At 45.0% G+C, this 13,454-nt stretch overlaps 1 protein-coding gene across 4 annotated transcripts in view; it reads left to right on the forward strand.

Moving 5' to 3' along the window:
* Nucleotides 1–292: 292 nt before the first annotated feature.
* nat9 (N-acetyltransferase 9) overlaps nucleotides 293–13,454 on the forward strand; it is a 30,172-nt gene continuing 17,010 nt past the window's right edge. The window contains exons 1-3 of one of the 4 annotated variants that reach the window (XM_068057819.1): nucleotides 293–408; nucleotides 1,821–1,930; nucleotides 3,815–3,955. In XM_068057819.1, coding sequence (XP_067913920.1) covers nucleotides 302–408; nucleotides 1,821–1,930; nucleotides 3,815–3,955 — 358 coding nt within the window. In that variant the 5' untranslated portion in view covers nucleotides 293–301. Of the gene's footprint in view, nucleotides 409–848; nucleotides 963–1,820; nucleotides 1,931–3,814; nucleotides 3,956–13,454 lie in introns of those variants that run through there. The other 3 variants (XM_068057818.1, XM_068057820.1, XM_068057821.1) reach the window with 3 other exon arrangements.

The following is a 13,454-nucleotide window of genomic DNA, read 5'->3' on the forward strand; positions in this document are numbered from 1 at the left end:
TGCAAAGACCACAGAACAGCACAAAATGGACTCCAAACCTGCTCACAACACAATGGTGAGAAACCCTGGGATAATCGCTATAACGGTGAAAAAAACATTTGTCATATTCCACATTTGGGTGAAATTTAGCAGTCGAACAGCAATGGCCTCACATTGTGGAGGGAAAACGTTCAGTCCCGCCTTCAGGCTGCACGAACGGAGCATGCGTACCAAACATCACGTGACCCAAGGGGCGCGCGACCCCCTTCCCCGGCCGGTGCGTGCGCAGTAATAGAGTTGCAGGGGTGAGGAAGGGTCGCGCATGCGCACTGGTACAGCCAGCTTTTGGATGATGCGGCTTAACGAGGAGGTGTTTCTAGAGGGTCGGCTGGCGGCGCTGGTACCTTATAGCGCGAAACACGTCCTCAGGTAGGGAATCCTACCTAATACCCCCGGTACGGGGGTGGGTGGAGACAGGGTGCGCTCCCGGCCGGGAGGGGGGAGATGGGAGACAGGGCGCGCACCCGGCCGGGAGGGTGGGGGGAGACAGGGCGCGCTCCCGGCCGGGAGGGGAGGGAGACAGGGCGCGCTCCCGGCCGGGAGGGGAGGGAGACAGGGCGCGCTCCCGGCCGGGAGTGGGGGGAGACAGGGCGCGCTCCCGGCCGGGAGTGGGGGATGGGAGGCAGGGCGCGCACCCGGCCGGGAGTGGGGGGAGACAGGGCGCGCTCCCGGCCGGGAGGGGGGGGGGGGGGAGACAGGGCGCGCTCCCGGCCGGGAGTGGGGGGAGACAGGGCGCGCTCCCGGCCGGGAGGGGGGAGATGGGAGACAGGGCGCGCACCCGGCCGGGAGGGGGGAGATGGGAGACAGGGCGCGCACCCGGCTAGGTTGGGGGGGTATAGTTGTTGTTACGATAGAAATCTGACATGCAACCCCATCCATCCCACGCCATGAACACACTGAGGCCGCTGGTAAAGATCCCACAGGTGAGCTCCCCCTCCCTGGTGACTGTTCTTCAGATGAGTATCTAGACAGCAACGTTTGACCGTGGAGGGCCCTGGAGCCGAGCCCGGCCCTGGCCTCACCCAACATCCATACATCCCAATGTCTTTATTCCCACTCCAGTTGATGGTGCAGCTTTTCCATCATGAAGTCATTGCCCCTGAAAGCTGGTTCATCACAACAGTCCTGTTGTGGAGTAAGGTTTCCTCCTGCATTATATGACCTGAAATTTACGATTTCTGGTGTAACAACCATGCATGTGCAACATTGCACCAAGTTTTCCCCCCACGCACCAGAATTTGTGCCTGTGTGTGCTTTATTTTCATTTAGTTTGTTTCTTTCTACTGTGCCTACCCACTACTTTTATTCATGTTTGTGCTTGGGGCCAGGGTTGCTCAGTTTACAGTCCATTAACACCCTCTCTGCACTAACACTTTGTCTTTCACTGCACTATTAACATACTGTTTGTCTTTGCTCCATGACCTTCTGGTCAGTTGTTCTCAGTGACCTTGTCCTATCCACACCTCTTTTGTTATCTCTTGCCCCACCCCCGCTTTACTTGCTTAAAACTTATTACATTTTCTAATATTTGCCAGTTCTGATGAAGAGTCACTGACCTGAAATGTTAACTCTGCTTCTCTCTCCACAGATGCTGCCAGACCTGCTGAGTATTTCCAGCATTTTTTGTTTCTAGTACTTAATTTTTTGTTTTGTAGATTGTGAAGATAGTGCTTTATTCTAAAGGTAGCGCTCCTTTCCAACTATTTTTCTCTTGTCATTTGTTCATAATTATAACCACAGATAATGCCTTTGGTTGATGATTGATATTTAATTGGTTACAGGTATCACCAATGGATGAAATCAGAGGAGTTACAGAAGCTCACAGCCTCGGAGCCACTTACCTTGGAGCAGGAGTACCAGATGCAGAGAAGCTGGAGGGAGGATGCCGACAGTAAGGACTTGTTAATACATAGGCCATCTTGGGTTCTCGCTGAGTGGGCCAGCAGCAGTGAGCCGGATTTCCATTCACTGAGCCTGCTCGTTTCCCAGGACAACTCTGAATTTGTACTGTCTGTTCCTTTTGTGTGTTCATCAAGCTGAGGAATATTCGTGCTGGGGAATGGAAATCCATCCATTTCAGACACCCAGGGGCAGCATCTAGCATGTCAGCTCTGGGACAGCACAGATTAGATGCTTTTCTGCTGTGTGATCAGCCTCAGCCCTAAACCAGGAGGGCTTAGTACTTTATCAGAGTGTTGTTTTTCCATCTCTCTCCCCACCCAATTTTGTAGCAGTTTTTTCACTGACAGTCTGTACCCAAATTGGAACCATATGGGGACTTTCCACACAGAAGCTTACAGCCAATCTGAATCCTACCAGTCTGGAATTTGAACCCTGGTTCCAGAGGTAAAAGGCCAGTTTGTAGCTCACTGTGTAAACCAGTCCCATATCATCAACAACAACTGGCATTTATATAGTGCCTATAATGGTTAGTGCATTAGAATTTGTCCCAAATTATAAAGTACCTCACTAATGTGCCTTTTAGTTAAATCACAACTGTTAGGTCTACATTTTAAAAATGTAGTTAGAAATAGTGATTTCTGCAATACAGTTCACATCACCCTATATTAGGCAAATATTGCTAACTGTTTGTCATTACCATAAGAACGAGTTACAAAGGTGCCATTTTAAATGTATTAAGTGCACTGGCTGTTTCTGTTGTTCAGTACTTTATCATGCTCACAAGAAGTGCAGTGATGAAAATATGGAGCTAAACTGAAGACTTATAAAAATTGACTTTTCCCTTAAAAAGTCGACAATGTGCTGCAGAATGGCCAACATAGGTCAGCTGATTTGGTCTGTATATTCAAACTGTCTATTGAGGGCAAAAGCATACATTCCAAGTTAAGAGGTGTCAATTACACCCATCCTGAAACCATCAAGGAACATTCCTGAATTGAATGGGTTCTTCTGAAGCAAAAGGTGTGAAGTCGCCACATCCTAGGTCATTGTGTGGTCACAATAGGGAGAGTGCCATGTGTCTCCAGCAGAGGCTGTGAGTATTTTTAACCTTAAAACGTAACACAGAAAGGGATTTCAGTCCGGGGCAGTGAAAAGTAGCCCAGCAAACACCAGAGAAGGAGCCCTACTGCAAATTCTACACTTCAACTTGTACAGCCAAGAACTCAACGAGACCACTGTTTCCAGTCTGAAGTCTTAGCCACCAGAAAACTGCAAACAGCCAGGCCTACAACTTTAAAAGAGAAATTGTCCTCCAAGACGATTCAACAGGTTGATCGTGAACCCTGAACACCTACTTCCCTTCAAACTAAATAACCTTTTCCTCTCTATCTATTCTTGTGTGTGAGTGAATGCGTGCGTGGATGCAGTTGTGACCATTTTGGGTACGAATAATGTTCAACAAATAATTAATCTTCCGTTTTAAAGCTACAACAAAACGTGTCACTGTCTGTTTATTTGACAAATAAAAGACAAGGGGTCAAAATCCTAGTAACAAAACACTTGCTGTGGTCAGTTGGGAGGTGAACATTGGGAATAAGCCACGCCATCACCCACCTGGCCATAAAAACTTAGCAATATAAAAGCCCTGCTGATTTCAGGCAAAGTCTGGTCTTCAAGCAGCTGTTGGCATTGTTAACAATTGCGGGAATTGTATCATTACTACAGCCTATTATGGTTTTACCATCCACCATGCATAGTAGACAATTTGTGTTAACACTAACGCGTCCCCACCTGCCAGCACCCTCCACCCTCGTGCAGTGGGGAATGTATTTAAATATCTGAGCGTTGATGCGCTTCCCTTGTATTTTGGCAGAATGTACCTTCATAGTGTTGGACAAGCTGAAATGGATGAGTGGTTTGTGCGCAGAAGAGGACTGCATGTTGGGAGATGTGAATCTGTTCCTCACGGATCCTGAAGACCCTACAATGGCTGAAATTGAAATCATGATTGCAGGTTAGCTACCAGTTGCAGCCCTGTCACGAGGATTTCAGTAGTGTGTAAAATTTTTGTAATCTTCCCAATTTGTTGATATTTTAATTAGGATAGACTGCAGCTAATATGGTAGGTATATTGAGATTAATGAGGGTTTAAGATGGAATATGACACACTAATTAAACAGCAAAAATTTACCGTGACAAGTAGCAAATACCAATCCATGTTGGGCAGGATGGCTGGCAATGCATGGACAGCTCTTTATTTCTTCTTTCTCTTTTCTTCTTGGTGCCATGCGTCTTCATGACTTCTCAAACTATCCAGGAGCATTAGCACGGATGTACCCTTAGGACATTCTGCCTGCACTGAGGCCTCCCAATTCTCTTACCTTTTAACCTTTTTCGGGAATGGACCTTATTTCCCTCTAAAGATTTACTTTATCCCAAAATACCCTCAAAGTCAAGTTCTTTGTCTAAAACCACGGGATGAAAACCTGCCTTTAATGTTATCCGCCTACCATTAACTTGTTGAGCCTTCGCATGTACCTTCTGCTCTTGATCAATCAGGCCCTTATATCATCCTTTCCTTATCTATTCTCAAGATGTTCTCCCTGATCAGTCACATTCTCCCCAGAAACATTCCATCTTCGTCCGTCAAACTAACTTACTCAGAAGTTTCAATGTTCGTATCTGCCCCTTTTGTAACGCGTGTTTTCTTTTTTTGTTAAATTTTGAGAATTTGTGTCTTAAAACTGAAAAGGGTTCTGTAGATGCTGGAACTTCCTTTTTTGTTTAAAAGGCTTCCAGAAGGTTTGGACTGAATTTGAACTGTAAGCAGTTACTGAAAGGCACCTGTTTTCAAATAACCCAGCAGAGGTTGTTTCTGACTTGGGGAGATGTTTACAAAGAAGTGATAAGCCAAGATTTATGGACCTCAGGAGACTTGACTTTTGAAAGTTTTGATTTCAATTTGAACTGTTAAAGCCAGTTGGTGTTTTTCCTGCAACAGAAGTGTGTCATTTTCCCCCTGTATTTGAAGAAACCCTGCATGTGTAAAGGAGCCCTTGCATCGAATGTGTGGGAACTGGAACCTTGTTGCTGCATACCTGCTGTGAGATCTATTTGGAGCCTCTGTAGCTGCATATCTTGGAAAGCCTACTCGAACTGATCTTCAATATCACTTGGAAAGTACTGTTCTAGGAAGATCGCATTGACAGCCATTCATAGAATCATAGAAGGTTTAAGGCACAGAAAGAGGGCACCTGGCCCATCGTGTCTGTGCCGGCCGAAAAACGATGCACCTAATCTAATCCCACCTTCCAGCATTTGGCCCATAGCCCTGCAGATTGCGGCATTTGAGACCCATATCCAGACTCCTTTTGAATAAGTTGAGGATCAACTATTCTTTCAGGCAATGAATTCCAGACCATCAACACCCCCTGGGTGAAAAAGTTTTTCCTCATCTCCCGTCTAATGTTTCTACCAATCACTTTAAATCTATGCCCCCTCGTCACTAACCTCTCTGCTAAGGTGAATAGATCCTTTACCTCCACTCTATCTAGGCCCCTCAAAATTTTGTACATTTCAATCAGATCTCCCCTCAGCCTTCTCCGTTCCAAGGAGAACAACCCCAACCTATCCAATCTTTCCTCATAGCTGCATTTTTCCAGTCCTGGCAGCATCTTCGTAAGTTTCCTTTGTACCCTCTCTAGTGCAGTTACATCCTTTCTGTAATGAGGTGACCAGAACTGCACACAGTACTCAAGTTGTGGCCTAACCAATGAGTTATACAGTTCCAGCATAACCTCCCTGCTCTTGTATTCGATACCTTGGCTAATAAAGGAAAGGATTCCATATGCTTTCTTAACCTGTTGACCTGCCTGCTACCTTCAGGCATCTGTGGACATTCACTCCAAGGTCCCTTACTTCCTCTACACTTCTCAGTATTTTCCCATTAATTGTGTATTCCTTTGCCTTGTTTGATCTCTCCAAATGCATCACCTCACACTTCTCCAGGTTGAATTCCATTTGCCACTTTTCTACCCATCTGACCAGACCATCAGTATCTTCCTACAGCTATCCTCCTCGCTATCTACCACACGGCCAATCTTTGTGTCGTTGCGCACTTCTTGATCATGCCCCCTACATTTACATCCAAATCGTTAATATACACCAGATAAAGCAAGGTACCCTGTACTGAACCCTGTGGAACACCACTGGAAATAGCCCTCCAGTCGCTAAAACAGCCGTCAACCATTGCCCTTTGTTTCCTGCCACTGAGCCAATTTTGTATCCACCTTGCTGCATTTCCCTGGATCCCATGGGATTTTATTTTTTTAACCAGTCTGCCATGTGGAACCTTGTCAAAACTCTTGCTAAAATCCATGTAGACCACATCAACAGCACTACCCTCATCTATCTTCCTTATTACTTCTTCAAAAAATTTGATCAAGTTGGTCAAACAAGATCTTCCCTTAACAAATCCATGCTGACTTTCCTTGATTAACTTGTGCCTTTCTAAGTGAGAGTTTATCCTGTCTCTCAGAATAGATTCCAGTAATTTGCCCACTACTGAGGTTAGACTGACTGGCCTGTAATTATTCGGTCTATCCTTTGCTCCCTTTTTAAACGGAGGTACAATGTTAGCAATTCTCCAATCCTCTGACATCACACCTGTATCCAGTGAGGACTGGAAAATGATGGTCAGACCCTCTGCTATTTCCTCTCTTGCTTCTTTTAACAGCCGAGGATGCATTTCACCTGGCCCTGGTGATTTATCAACTTTCAAGGATGCTAATCCCATTAATACTTCCTCTCTCCCTATGTTTATCATATCCAATACTTCACACTCTTCCTCCTTAACTGCAATATCTGCATGGTCTCCCCCCTCTTTTGTGAAGACAGACTCAAAGTGTTCATTAAGAACCATACCAATATGTTCCGCTCCTACACGTAGGTGACCTTTTTGGTCTTTTATGGGCCCTACTCTCTCCTTAGTTATTCTTTTACTCTTAATGTATTGATAAAACATCTTTGGGTTCACCTTGATTTTGCTTGCCAATATTCTTTTGTGCCCTCTCTTTGCTTTCCTAATTTCCTTTTTGATTTCACCCCTCCACTTTCTATACTCCTCTCGGCTTTCTGTAGTATTGAGTTCTCGCTGTTGGACATAAGCTTTCCTTTTCTGTCTTATCTTACTCTGTAGGCTCCTTGACATCCATGGGGCTATAGATTTGGCTGCTTCACCCTTTTTCTTTGTGGGAACATATCTACCCTGAACCCCTTGAATCTCCCGTTTGAATGCTTCCCACTGTTCTGACACTGATTTACCAGTCCATTTTCGCTAAATCACTCCTCAGTTTAGTAAAATTGACCTTGCCCCAATTAAGAACTCTAACTCCTGTTCTATTTCTGTCCTTTTCCATAATTATGTTAAAACTGACTGAATTATGTTCACTACCACCAAAATGCTCTCCCGCTGCCACGTCTTCCCCCTGCCCATCTTCATTTCCTAAAACTAAGTTTAAAACTGCACCCTCTCTTGTTGGCCTTGCTACATATTGAGCAAAAAAGTTGTCCTGAATGCACCTCAAGAATTCTGCTCCCTCAATTCCTTTCATTCTGTTCCCACCTGCATCCGTGACTCTTCTGACGCCCTACGTCATTTTGACAATTTCCAGTTTCCTGGCCCTAACTGCCTCCTCTTCACTATGGGTGTCCAACCTGTCTACACTTCCATTCTCCACCGGGATGATTTGAGGGCTCTCTGCTTCTTCCTTGAACAGAGGCCCAACCAGTCCCCATCCACCACCACCCTCCTCTGCCTGGCTGAACTTGTTCTCACATTGAACAACTTCTCTTTCAACTCAGGTAGTGCTGGAGGTGCTCAGCAGTTCTGGCGGCGTCTGTGTAGAGAGAAGCAGAGTTAACGTTTCAGGTCAGAGACCCTTCTTCAGAACAGATATGTGGGATATGTCGAACATTCTTTGTTCCAGTCCTACTCAGGCCCCTTCCCCGAACTCTTTTTCCGGTACATTGGTGACTGTATCGGTGCTGTTTCCTGCTCCCGCCCCGAACTGGATAACTTTATCAACTTTGCTTCTAATTTTCACCCTTCTCTCACCTTCTAGTTAGCACCGCAGCCTCACAGCTCCAGGAACCCGGGTTCAATTCTGGGTACTGCCTGTGTGGAGTTTGCAAGTTCTCCCTGTGACCGCGTGGGTTTTCGCCGGGTGCTCCGGTTTCCTCCCACCGCCAAAGACTTGCAGGTGATAGGTAAATTGGCCATTGTAAATTTCCCCTAGTGTAGGTAGGTGGTAGGGAATATGGGATTACTGTAGGGTTAGTATAAATGGGTGGTTCTTGGTCGGCACAGACTTGGTGGGCCAAAGGGCCTGTTTCAGTGCTGTATCTCTAAATAAATAAAATAAATAAATAAAACTATCCCAGTTAATATCGGGGTAATTAAAATCCCCTACTATTACTGCCCTGTTGTTCTTGCACTTCTTAGAGATTTGCCGACATATCTGCTCTTCTATCTCCCTTTGACTGTTTGGGGGTCTATAGTACACTTCCAGCAGTGTGATTGCCCCTTTTTTGTTCCTGAGATCAATCCATATGGCCTTATTTGATGAGCCTTCCAACATATCATTCCTCCTCACAGCTGTAATAGTTTCCTTGACCAAAATTGCCACTTCCCCTCCTTTCTTATCCCCTCCCTATGGCATCTGAAAACTCCTATTCCTGTCCCTCTTTAAGCTATGTTTCTGTAATAGCTATGATATCATACTGCCATGTGTCTATCTGTGTCCTCAGCTTATCTGCTTTATTTGCTATACTCCTTGCATTGAAATAGATACCCTTGAGCACTGCCAAACTCTTTTTTTTTCTTCTAACCCTCGTTTCCTCTGTCTTCCAGTCTCATCTATTAATTTTCCACCTTCCATTTTAATTTCTGATTTTGTCCCAACTGAGTCTACCCTCAGGGCCCCATCCCCCTGCCAAACTAGTTTAAACCGTCCCCAGTAGCACTAGCAAAACGTCCCGCAAGGAACTCAGTCCCGGCTCTGTTCAGGTGCAACCCGTCCGGCCTGTACATGTCCCAGGAATCTAAAGGCCTCGCTTTGACACCATCTTTCCAGCCACTCATTCATCTGTCTTATCTTTCTATTTCTGTACTCGCTTGCGCGTGGCACTGGGAGAAATCCGGAGATTACTACTTTTGAGGCCTGCTTGCCTATTTCTTACCTAGCTCCCTAAATTCTGACTGCAAGACTGCATCCCGCTTTCTACCTATGTCGTTAGTTCCGATGTGGACCACGACTACTGGCTGTTTATTCTCCCCCTTCGGGATGCTCTGCAGCCGCTCAGTGACATCTTTGACGCTGGCACCAGGGAGGCAACACACCATCCTGGATTCACGTGTGCGGCCACAGAAACGCCTGTCTGTTCCCCTGACTATTGAATCACCAATCACTATGGCTCTTGCCGTCTTCCCTGTGCAGCTGAGCCACCCATGGTGCCATGGACATGGTTCTGGCTGCACTCCCCAGGTGAAGCATCGCTTTGTTGGAGAGTGAGATGCACTCAGGGGTCTCCTGCACTACCTGCCTGATTCTTTTTGACTGCCTGGTGGTCACCCATTCCCTCTCTGCCTACATGTTCTTAAGCTGTGGGGTGACCACATCTAGAAATGTGCTATCCAGTAGCTCTCATCCTCATGAATGCACCGCAATGTCGCCAACTGCCGCTCAAGTTCCAAAACCCGGAGCTCAAGCTGCTTCAATTGATGACATTCTGCATAAATGGTTCTCCAGGATACGGGAAGCATCCTGGAGCTCCCACATAGCACAGGAGATACACACTCAAGGTTGAAGCAATCCTGCCATTCCTTTATTTATTAGTTGATGCTGCTTAAAAAAAAACTTAACAATACTACAACAGCTTATAATAATAAAACCTTACGAGTACTGATGTATCCTACTAAAAATCAATACAGTTCACCAGTTAAAATTAACCGTTGATGCATTTGTGACGCCTAACCAAACCAAAAGACATCTTTCCATACCTTCTTTTCAGCCTAAGTGTGTTTTTTTTTTATTACTTCTATTTCTTGGTAACAGCTATAAACAAAAATCTTTTATTTTTCTGGTTAACCGGTTGTGTATGTATGTGTGTATGTGAGGTAGCTAGGATAAATAAGAGGCTTTAATATTTCAATTTGTGTGTATGTTTTACTTCATTATTTCTTAAGACCTGGTTAATAATCTGCTAATTTTGTTGTTTATTAAAGAAACTTGGTTGGTGTGCTTTCAAAAGTAGAGTATATGGTTGACTGTATCAGTAAGTGGGAAAATTTGAATATGTGTTGTGACCTGTGGAGAGGTGGGACTGAATTAACAGCGCACTCCTACCGCTTCGGTCGTAACATATAACTGGGGGCTTTTGTCAGGATTAATCCAATGCCGACTATGTTCAATTGTAAGTGGGGTAAAAATAATTTGAAAAGGAAAAATAAAAGAACCAGGTTTCTTGTGTAATAGGGTAAAGTCTACACCATTCGAATGTTTTTAATGGTTGCTGCAACTTTCTGGGGAAGGAGGATGTATCCCTGAGTGATTTGAGATATTTACCCAAGGTTAAGCTAATAGCATTGGCAGCACAATTGAGGTTAGAGTTAAAACCAGAAACTAAGAAAGCAGAGCTAATTGAAGGAGAAGCACAACATTTGGAATTGGAAGAAGAAGAAAGCAAACCGGAGGGTAATGCAATTGAATTAGCTAAAAGTCAGTTAGAAATGGAAGAACTTAAGCTTCAACAGGAAAAAGAATTGAAAAAACTTCAGCTTGAGTTTGAAAAAGAATTGACAATGAAAAACTTGAATTTGAGAAAAAGGAAAGGAATTCAAATTTTTAAAAAAAATGGAATGAATACAAAAAGAGTGGTCTTGACACCAGTGAAGATTCTGGTGAGGAAGAATGTGACTCTAGCCCAGGACTCAGCAGAAAGCTGTTTAAATTTGTACAAGCTCTCCCTAAGTTTGAGGAAAGGAACGTAAAGGCATTTTTCATTTCAAAGGCTAGTCTCGCTGCATACGAGTTAGTCCCTGAAGCTTAGCGACAGAAATTTCGGAATCTCTGGAGATTGTCTGGGCAGACTTATATAGAATTTGAGAGGGTAAAGCAAATTAATTTTGATCGTTGGATACAAGCACCAAAGGAGGAAGCCACATATGAGAATCTTAGGGAACAAATTCTCCTGGAAGAATTAAAACATTCACTCCCTCCATTAGTAAGAACCCATGTAGAGAAGCAGAAGGTTTCAACAGACAGGCAGCGGAAATCGCTGATGATTGTGAGCTTGTGTATAAGCCCAAACCCTTTGTCTGTCACCCCTACAAACCCGAGAAGGACACAAGGTGGGAGGATGAAAGGAAGGCAAGTAGCCAGGGACAAGAAGGGACAGTTGAGAACGCCCCAGGATCTCTTCCTCAGGCCAGAAAGGAAGATGCTGAGGGTGGAAATGAGATCCTCAAGCCGAAGTGTTATCATTGTCACAAGGTGGGACATCTTTGTGCAGAATGCTGGAAGTTGCGAGGTAAACCCATGGGACTTATTGGCGTACACAAAACCAATGCAGACAAAGGGGACCTGACCAAGAGTACAGCAGATCAGACTGTAGCTTTGATGGTTGCTGTAAAGCCAAATACCAAAAACAATGTGAATGTAGGGATTGTGAATAAGATATCTGAGAGTTATAGGGAATTCTTTTCGGAAGGAAAAGTAACTCCTTATCCCTCAAGTGAGGCAGGCAAATCTATAGTTATACCTAGGGATACAGGAGCGAGAAGTATAACAGGTAAGGCAGATGAACTTAGAGCTTGGATTAGTACTTGGAACTATGATGTTGTTGCTATTACAGAGACTTGGTTGAGGGAAGGACAAGATTGGCAGCTAAATGTTCCAGGATTTAGAAGCTTCAGGTGGGATAGAGGGGGATGTAAAAGGGGTGGGGGAGTTGCATTATTGGTTAAGGAGAATATCACAGCTGTACTGCGGGAGGACACCTCAGAGGGGTCGTGCAGCGAGGCAATATGGGTGGAGCTCAGGAACAGGAAGGTTGCAGTCACGATGTTGGGGGTTTTCTACAGGCCTCCCAACAGCCAGCGGGAGGTAGAGGAGCAGATATGTAGACAGATTTTGGAAAGATGTAAAGGTAACAGGGTTGTAGTGGTGGGTGATTTTAACTTCCCCTATATTGACTGGGACTCACTTAGTGCTAGGGGCTTGGATGGGGCAGAATTTGTAAGGAGCATCCAGGAGGGCTTGAAACAATATGTAGATAGTCCAACTAGGGATGGGGCCGTACAGGACCTGGTGATGGGGAATGAGCCCGGCCAGGTGGTCGAAGTTTCAGTGGGGGAGCATTTCGGGAGCAGTGACCATAATTCCATAAGTTTTAAGGTACTTGTGGATAAGGATAAGAGTAGTCCTCGGGTGAAGGTGCTAAATTGGGGGAAGGCTGATTATAACAATATTAGGCAGGAACTGAAGAATTTAGATTGGGGGCAGCTGTTTGAGGGTAAATCAACATCTGACATGTGGGAGTCTTTCAAACGTCAGTTGATTAGAATCCAGGACCAGCATGTTCCGGTGAGGAAGAAGGATAAGTTTGGCAGGTTTCGGGAACCTTGGATAACGTCGGATATTGTGAGCCTAGTCAAAAAGAAAAAGGAAGCATTCGTAAGGGCTGGAAGGTGAGGAACAGACGAATCCCTTGAGGAAAAAAAAAGACAGTAGGATGGAAGTTAAGCAAGGAGTCAGGAAGGCTAAAAGGGGTCATGAAAAGTCATTGGCAAACAAGATTAAGGAAAATCCCAAGGCTTTTTATACGTATATAAAGAGCAAGAGGGTAACTAGGGAAAGGGTTGGCCCATTCAAGGATAGAGAAGGGAATCTAAGTGTGGAGCCAGAGAAAATGGGCGAGTACTAAATGAGTACTTTGCATCAGTATTCACCAAAGAGAAGGACTTGGTGGATGATGAGCCGAGGAAAGGGGGTGTCGATAGTCTCAGTCATCTCATTATCGAAAAGGAGGGACTGTTGGGTGTCTTGCAAAGCATTAAGGTAGATAAGTCCCCAGGGCCTGATGGGATCTACCCCAGAATACTGAGGGAGGCAAGGGAAGAAATTGCTGGGGCATTGACAGAAATCTTTGCAACCTCATTGGCCACAGGTGAGGTCCCAGAGGACTGGAGAATAGCCAATGTTGTTTCTTTGTTTAAGAAGGGTAGCAAGGATAATCCAGGAAATTACGACAGTGGTAGGGAAATTATTAGAGAGGATTCTTCGGGACAGGATTTACTCCCATTTGGAAACAAACGAACTTATTAGCGAGAGGCAGCATGGTTTTGTGAAGGGGAGGTCGTGTCTCACTAATTTGATTGAGGTTTTTGAGGAAGTGACAAAGATGATTGATGAAGGAAGGGCATTGGATGTTATCTATATGGACTTCAGTAACGC

The sequence above is a fragment of the Heterodontus francisci genome, chromosome 26 (assembly GCF_036365525.1).
Source record: "Heterodontus francisci isolate sHetFra1 chromosome 26, sHetFra1.hap1, whole genome shotgun sequence".
Classification (NCBI taxonomy): Eukaryota; Metazoa; Chordata; class Chondrichthyes; order Heterodontiformes; family Heterodontidae; genus Heterodontus; species Heterodontus francisci.